This window comes from Nematolebias whitei, chromosome 5 (assembly GCF_014905685.2).
Source record: "Nematolebias whitei isolate Nwh7 chromosome 5, NemWhi1, whole genome shotgun sequence".
NCBI classification, from domain to species: domain Eukaryota; kingdom Metazoa; phylum Chordata; class Actinopteri; order Cyprinodontiformes; family Rivulidae; genus Nematolebias; species Nematolebias whitei.
Genome location: NC_056502.1, coordinates 8,342,625 through 8,351,621, shown reverse-complemented (window position 1 = coordinate 8,351,621; position 8,997 = coordinate 8,342,625). Strand labels below are relative to the sequence as shown.

The 8,997-nt window shown below is 41.6% G+C and overlaps 1 protein-coding gene across 1 annotated transcript in view; it reads right to left on the bottom strand.

Annotated features, from left to right (window-relative positions):
* Positions 1-4,508: 4,508 nt before the first annotated feature.
* Positions 4,509-8,997, bottom strand: part of nes (nestin) — an 8,487-nt gene continuing 3,998 nt past the window's right edge. The window contains exons 3-4 of the mRNA XM_037676772.1: positions 8,108-8,166; positions 4,509-7,502 (exon numbers count right to left, since the gene is read on the bottom strand). Coding sequence (XP_037532700.1) covers positions 4,723-7,502; positions 8,108-8,166 — 2,839 coding nt within the window. The 3' untranslated portion in view covers positions 4,509-4,722. The remainder of the gene's footprint in view (positions 7,503-8,107; positions 8,167-8,997) is intronic.

Genomic DNA, 8,997 nt, shown 5'->3' with positions numbered 1-8,997 from the left:
TATATATATATATATATATATATATATATATATATATATATATATATGAGATAGATAGATAGATAGATAGATAGATATCTGTCTTGTTCCTGCAGCTGCTTTTCTAACATCCTTCTACCAGTATACCCACTGTCCCTCCTCTGGACGTGTCCAAACCATCTCAGTCTGGCCTCTCTAACTTTATCTCCCAGTTGTTCAACCTGTGCTGTACCTCTGATGTTCTCATTCCTGATCTTATTCATCCTTGTCACTCCTAAGGAGAACCTGAACATCTTCATTTCTGCCACTTCCAGTTCTGTCTCCTGTCTTTTTGTCCATGTCTCTGTCTCCAGACCATACAACATAGCTGGTCTCACCACTGTCTTGTAAACTTTTCTTTTGACCTTTGCTGACACCCTTTTAGCCATAAATCCCTCCTGAACTCTCTTTTTCACCTCTTTACCACACTCACCATTTCCCTGGACAGTGGACCCCAAGTACTTGAAGTCCTGACCTTTGTGACCTTTGTGACCTCTGCTCCTCGTAGCCTCACTGTTCCACCGGCCTTCCTCTCATTCACACACATACACTTTGTCTTACTACGGCTGACTTTTATTCCTTTTCTTTAAAGAGCATACCTCCACCTCTCCAAGTTCTCTTCCACCTGTTCCCTGTTCTCACCACAGATCACAATGTCATCTGCAAACTTCATAGTCCACGGAGATTCCTGCCTGACCTCATCTGTTAGTCGGTCCATCACCAGAGCAAACAAGAAGGGGCTCAGAGCCAAGAATCAAAGTTATTCATTGAAAATATATACATTTTAAAGTCTGTGGTTAAGGGGGAGTGAAGACTTTATTAGCCTAAAAAAGAAAGCTACTGTTTTGATTTATAGGGGGTTTGTTGCACACAAGCAACACATGTTGCTAAACACAATGTTCGCTACATGTAGGGGACTTTATTAAATCAATATTAATTAATAAGCTTATTAACTTATCACTGTTGTAAAGCCCCCTGTGGTTTCACTTTTTTATACAATTCTAAGAATAACGTCTCGCAACGTGTTGCAGGAATATTATTCAACTTTTCAGTTTGTTGTATGTGGATTTGTTCTTTTCTCTTGCAGCTTTTACGTTGCTCCACATTCACTGACCTGAGTTGATATAACTCCCCCTCCTCAGGTATCTCTCCATCAATCACCCATAACACGAGGAGTAAATCAATAAAGATGGACGATAGATGGCAGATGGCCTTCAGAGACGGTGCGTGCACACATTCAGAAAGTGATAAAAGAGATGTAGGTTTTTGTAAATGGACTTTTGGAAACACACCTCCCCCATGACCAATAGATCTTAGACATGACTGGACCAATGAACCGTCCATAGAGATTTCTGTCTCTTTGTTGTTGTTGCTGTTGTTGTTTTTATTTTTGGTGCTGAATTTCCCTCTTCTTTTGTGATAAAAGCTTTTTTTAAAGCAAATAATAATTGTGTAAGATGACTAAAACACATTAAGGCCACCCAAAATGGCTAAAATAAAAATAAAGAACAAACAAATGAAGATGTTTCAGCTGGTAGTGTTTAATTATTATTATTATTATTATTATTATCGGTTTAATTTACACAGAACATGTTCTGATTTAGCTGGTAAGGTTCATCAAACACAAGAATACTCCATTAACTGCTTTACCAGGTTTTGTTGTAACCTGGGAGCTTGTTAGGGAAAGCCTGGCATGCAGTAAGTAAACACGTGTCACTGAACGCTGACATAAACCCAACAACAAGGTTTAAAGTTGCCAAAGAAAATAATGATTCATGTGACCATGAAGAGAAACATCCCAGGTGGTTAATTAGTTGTGCCAAACGTGTAAAGCCTGTTGGTACTTCCATAACTCAAAAGGAACTGCTCCCATGATAGACCCCACTTTGTTATAAGGAGGCCACATTAGTAATTATAGACTAGCACAGTAACAAATCATGATGTGGTTATTGTTCTCTTCTTAAAAAATAAAAACAATTCTAATCGTAATCAGTCCTTTTAAAGTGTTTTTATGGGTAGGAATGTTCTATTGATGATTGGAGAACACTGGCATGCCAGACTGCTGTCGTAATGACATTCCTACGCTTCAGCATTGTCACACTGAATGCAGCCATCTGCAGCTTTCTTCCTCACTCAATGTCCAACCGAGAAGATTTGGTCAGAGAGGAGGCGAGCCGCCTCTCAAACAGCAATCGCTGTTCAGCAAACTGACGAATGAAAGACGAGATGGGGAGAGTTGGGCAGGAGATGCATGGAGACGAGAAGTAAGGTTGCGTTGTTCTTTTTTTGCAGGAGAATCTCACAGAATGGCTGAATGTTTGTCAAAAGGCCCCGTGGGACTACGTTGACATGCCTGCTGCAAAGTCATATGAACTGGTGTGTTGAACACGCAAACACACACCCACAGTCTTTCATAGTGCAAACCCCGAGGGGAGGATAGTTGGATGCTGCTGGAAGTCTGCAAGCAGCTGCTTTCTTGACCTGCTGCTAAAGATGCAACTGTTCTCTGAGTCAAAGAGAAATTTTAGATTTAAAATATCTTCTCACTAACGAGTTGATTTGTCGTTTCTTTTTTTAAATGACAGGAAGTTGTAAAATTTCATCAACAGCTTTCTTCTGCTGGTACTCAGTGTTGTATGGGACATCCGATCATTTGTTTTCTTTACCCACTTTTCCATTCAAGGTGGTTGGGTGTGCCAGTCCCCAGTGGTCATAGTGGGAGAGGCAGGGTACACCCTGCAGGTCACAAGTCCATGACAGGACATTTCAAGTGTCCGTCAGGAGTTATTATAATTTTTTTTTTTTTTAAATTTTCAATGTCAGTTCCTCTGTTGGATTTGAAAACCTGTTGTTTTACACTGTGAACATGCTTAATACGCACATTATTCACAGTTTTTGTTTGCTCAACAAATGTATGCATCTTTATCAACTACAATTTGTACAACTAAAACAATTCAATTCAGTTTATTTATTTAGCACCAAGTCACAACAGAAGTCGTCTCAGGGCACTGAACAGAAACATCCATACATAAAAATAATAATTTAACATTATTTATCTGAGGAGCAGACTGCTTTGAATTTAACGCCATCACAAAACTCTCATCTTGAGCAAGCATGAAGGCGACAGTGGAAAGGAAAAACTCCCTCATGAGGAAGAAACCTTTAGCAGAACCAGGCTCAGGACAAGCGACCATCTGCTTCGACTGGCTGGGTTTGGTAGGAACAGATACACAATGGCAGGTCAAGAATCTCTTAAGGTAGAAATAGTATCAAATGAAAACTATTCAATTTTAACAATTCATTTAAGGAAAATAGGTCAATTTGTCCTCCAGTAGTCTAAGTTTAAGGCAGCAACAAGCCAACCCTAACTATAGGATTTATCAAAAAGGAAAGTCTTAAAACTGGACAGTGTGTCAGCCTCATGGACAGAAACTGGAAGTTGGTTCCACAAGAGTGGAGCCTGATAACTGGAAGATCTTCCTCCCATTCTGCTTTTGGAAACTTTAGGGACCACAAGTAAGCCTGCAGTCTGAGAGTGAAGTGCTCTGTTAGGAAAATATGGAACAATAAGATCTGTAATACAAGATGGAGCTAGGTTGTTGAGAGCTTTGTAGGTCAGAAGTAGGATTTTGAATTCTATTCTGGATTTGACAGGGAGCCAATGGAGAGAAGCTAAAACTGGAGAGACATGATCTCTCCTACTAACTCCAGTTAAACCTCTGGCAGCAGCATTTTGGATCAACTGAAGATGTTTTAAAGAAGTATTTGGACACCCAGATAACAAACCATTGCAATAGTCCAGTCTAGATGTGACAAATGCATGAACCAGTTTTCTGCATCATTTTTAGATAAGATGTTTCCAGGTGGAAAAAGGTGGTTTTGTTCTGTTGTTTTGTTCTTCTATAACCAGAACAATATTTTAAATCATCTGTGATAGTAAAAGGTTCGGGCTTTTGCTGATTTTCAGCATCAGTTTTGCATCATGCTTACTAATATTTAACAAAAGATGACAATTCTGCATTTTATTGCTAAATTACTGATCAGTATGCTTTTTATTCACTATTCTACAAAACACAGTCAACACCATTGACTCAACAGATTTTTCTACCAGAATAGAACAATTTTTTTTTTTTTTACATCTGTTTGCAATAATTATTTATTGAAAAGTGAAAACAAAGTAGGAGTCAAAGATTTCATAGAAGACACAGAGTACATCTTGAGTCTACACTTTTATTTCCTTCAGTAAATGTATCATGGATTAAATGAACATTCTTGGGAGGTAATTGAGAACAAAGCATTCTGCATATGTAAAACATGCAAAGACAAGTGAATCTTTTCCATATAAAGTAAAACGGTCACAGTAAAATAGCAGCTCTACAAGGACTCCGACTCTTCCAGTCTTATTGATTTCTGTTAGCTAGCAAAATCAGATTAGGCACTCGTCAATAACTGCTTTGACTTTCAAATTATTTTTTTGTTCTTTCTTCTTGTTGTTCCCTCATGCTAGCAAGCAGAATCTTCTACCACATGCACAAACAATGTTCAGCTGAAAAAAATAAATAAATAAGTGAGAGTTGATGACTAAGGAATGCACCGAGGCACGACTTTGGTTTTTAATGTGAACACGTTCCAGAGAAACCTAATTCCTCCCCTGACAAACACGTGTAGCATTAAAAGCTAACTGAACCCTACCTCGTTACTACACTAGACTGGTTCTTCTCCAGATGACCACGACTCAGCCTCAACTTCAGACTCCTCGGAATGGACCAACACTTTTTTCACTTCCACGTGCACCTGTTCCTGCTCTTTCATGGCGCCCAGGTCTCCAGACGAGTCAACCTCTGACTTGGAGTTTCCATTAACCACCTTTGGCTTTCCCAAATTTCCCCAAACCTGGTTATCGGTGAATTCTTGATTCTGATTAGTTTGCTCAACTGTTTCATTCCATTCTGGTTTATAAGTGGCTCCGCTCTCTAGGGAGGACACCCAGAAATCATTCTTTACATCAGAAGTGAAGAGGCTATGGAGGCTGCGGTCTGTTGCATCTTTCACTATGAAGATGTCGTTTTGAATGGGTACACTGTCAGGGGTAGTTTTGAAAGGCTCTTCTTGATGTGTGATGACATCATCTTCAGCTAATTCTGGCACATTTTCATAGTTTTGATCATGTTTCTTTTGCTCTCTGACCTCTAATACTTGTATTGGCTTTTCTAAAGCTTCCCATTCATCTGTTTCTGCAGGAAACTTGGGAAAGTTCTCAGTATCGTCAATGACGTGTTCTTGATAATCTTTGGGTGTTTCTATAGGTAGGGCCTCTGGTGCAGCAGGTATGTCATGCAGGTTTATCTGATCTGCTTTCACCTGTACCACAGAGTCTGGATCCTCTGGGTTCTTTGTGTCCTCCGTAGCTTCTATTTCAGGTCTGCTGATGAACTCAGTGAAGCCAAAACAGCCTTCTGTTGCGTCAGCATCCGGTGCTATGAATACATTGTGTTCACCTTCTCCTCCTTTCTCTGGCTCATCCATGGTTTTGTGGTCTTTGTGTTGTACTTCTTCAGCTATAGTGTTTGATGGATGCATCACTGCATATGGCTCACTAAACACTTGGCCGTCTAAAGTTTGTTCTAGAGTCGATAATACGTCTTCACGGTTTTCACTCGTTCCAGGCTCACTGGAAGACGAGCAGTCTGCTTTTGCTTTTTCAGGCTCCGCTTGCTCATTCACCTCCTCCACAGACTTGTCATCCATTTGTAGGATTTCTTCACCGATTTGCTGCTGTGCAGAATGAACACTGTATCTATCCGTCGACAGTTTTTCTAATTCCTGTTCCATGACTTTCTCTGTCACTAACTGTTTGTCATAGTCTACATCGGTGTGTATAATGGCTCCCACCGGCTCTTCGGTTTCTTTTTTCCAACGTTCCTCGCTGACATTTTTCAGCATCTCTTCTGAATTTTCTCTGTCAGTCACCACTGTAGCATGCTCACTTACGATTGTACCTTGGCTGACATCTCTATCTTCAGCGTGAGTGTATCCCAGATTGTAGTCCTCGTCTACTGTTTCTTCTTCAACTTCCTCACATAAATCTTCCATAGTACCAAATGTCTTGGACTTGTCGCTCCACATTCCCGTTCCTGCCTCGTCCATCTTTTTGTCCTGCTCACCTTCACTGGACTCGCTCTCGTCAATGTGCGATGCTTGGGTGTTAGCGTCCGTGTCATCGCTTTTATATCGAATCAAGGGACGAGTGTCAGCAACAGTGTTTTCTTGAGCATAGCTGTCACTCTCCAGCTCCATCCTCCACGACACAGACACATTCTGAGAGTCCTCTTCGTAAATTTCTTCTTTGTCAGGAGACACAGTGTGTCCTTGGTCCAACGTAGTGTCTTGTCCTTCATCCACTTGTGTTAGCATCAATGAAGAGGCCACATCGTCAGTCTGGAGAGCTTCTATGTTCTCTGGTTCTTTTGCTGATATGTCCTCCTCTGGCTCAGCATGTTGTTTTGGTTCTTCAGTTTTTATTTCATCATCTGACTTTACATTGACCTTCCTCTCGATGATGCTGTCCCATGTATCCATCTCTTCTCCATCAGGGTACAACTTATCCTCAACTTCCTTTTTATCTGTTCCTACCACTGAGCTGCTCGATTCTTGTCTTTTCACAACAGAATGATCGTTTGAAATGTCTTTATCTGTACTGTGATCTGTCACTTGGTTAAAAATAGTTCCTACTTGTTCATATTCAGAGTCCAGACTGCTTGGTCTGGATTCAAATGTTGGTTCAAGCATGGCTTCAGTTTCTGAATCGGATGTTTCCTCTTGTACATGTTCTACCTCTTTGTCAACATGCCGTATCGTCATGGAAACATCTTGAGCCTGTGACTGTAGCACATCTTCGTTTTCACTTTTCTCCTCAAAGGCCACCTGATCCAGTTCATCTGAGGCACACGTGGGTTCTTCTGGCTCGTGGAAACTGCACAATGTAAGGTTTTGTGTTGTGAAGTGATAGAGACCAGCTTCGTCATCTAAAGGTGGCTCATTTCTGAGGCCAGATGCAACCTTCTGACTAACAACGAACTCATTCTCCATTTGTTCCTCAGCAGGCTCAATATCAACACTGATCCTCTCCTCTTCATCTTCTACCTCCAAGGTATTAGCAGGTGCCTCCTGCTCATTAGAATGAGATAAAAGCTTTGCATCTGTGACTTTCTCATGCACCTCCTGTGATCTAAAGTTTTTGTCATCTTTATCCAGAACACTTTTTGGATAACGGCTTTCTAATGTTGCTGGCTTTAATGTATCTACGCGTTTGCTTGAAAAAGTTGGAGTTTCACTTAAAGTTGCAGGTTTTGTACTCTTGATCTGTGTGGCAGTTCCTCTGGTTCTGGTTGTACTGAGGACAGATGAGGGGAAAGTGGGCCTGAAGCTAGCAGGCAGCTGGGTCTGGTAATTCTTTTGGACCCCATGAGGTCTCCAATCTGCATCTGTGGAAAAAAAGAATTCATGAATTAACAATGAGCGAAGCTACTGTAATAATAATGACTTGTACATATACGTCACTAACAGGTGGAGATTAAATGAAAGAAAAAACGATTGGTTAGGACATTCTATTGTAAAGTTTCTGATTTCCCCACAGAATACGACTGGTGTGAGGGGTTAAATAAGGAGACTCTGCACCACCGCAGCGTTTTTAAAATGCATGTTCTCAAGTCAGTTTGAACACTAATGGGGAAATATTGATCGTCATTTCCTTTCATTGCTGTCCAGGATACGGGAAAGCCAAGGCATATGACTCAATAACCAGAGGGGTCCTTGGTGGCTTATATTACAGGACTCAAAGTGCCTAGCTCAGCCCCCTTCTTCAACCCCCCCACCCCACCAGCAGTCTCCTCCAGTAAGACAAATTCGATTACAAACTCTATCAAACACTCAGAAGAGCCTCCCACTCAGAGGAGCTTTTACTTAGACACAGTGAAATGATACTCCGAGCAAAAAGGGGGAGGAATAGACATGAAGGAGACAAGTCATGTGACATGAATCACAGCAGACGGAACGTGACAGGCATGATGTCCATTCTTTATTTGATTACCTCTGATGGAAACATTTCTTGGCTTATCTGCCCTGAGGCCTTCGCTGTCCAGCAGAGCTCTGTGGAAACAAACAGTGTGAGAAAAATGGCGTTTGAAAGTTGCTTAGCTGTTCACTAATAGGGTGACGTTTGAAAATGTGGTGGAGCCTTAAAGGAGCGAACATGATGCTGCACGCAGAGCTGTGGGTGGGAAGTGCTGCTCTCCAGCAGCAGCACACCAAGCTCTGTTGTTATGGTAATGAAGGAAAGGCCCCATCTATTCAGGAGCCATCTGCAGCGCACAAACCTCCACTATCAATTCCTCACGTGCACGCACGCACACGGCCCCAAATGACAGCAGATATTGCAAGCAGCCCATGCAGCACTAATACGGCTCTTTCTATTCGCACATGTGGATCACCACAGCCTCCATTCCAGCACATGTAATTAGCTGCATTGATCCAGTTTATTCAAAATATAAAGAGGCATTGTTAAAATAAAATTAATCAAAACAACGGCTTTACATGAACTAAATGCTTCCGAGGTTTGTCCTCTAGTCATGTCCTCTCCCCACCTGCTCCCCTGTGCTGTTACTCTAGACTCCCACAGCTCATAAATAGGCAGCTTCTCACAAAAAAGGGTGAGGGTCAATACTCTGTGGGGGTGGGGGGTGGGGGGAGACACCACTATAGAGCTTTATAATGGATACGTTACTCTGACCAAGACACGAGAGTCTGATGTTACAGTGAAGTCAGACCAGACGGCTCTTCATCAGCTTCTCGTGCTGATGTTCAAGTTTCGGAGCTGCAACTTTTCAACTGTGTTCAACATGTGTAAACCAGTGGTTCTCAAACTGGGTCCACTGGGGGTTCATGAGCCAGTGCTTGGGGGTCTGCAAAATTTGTAAAAAG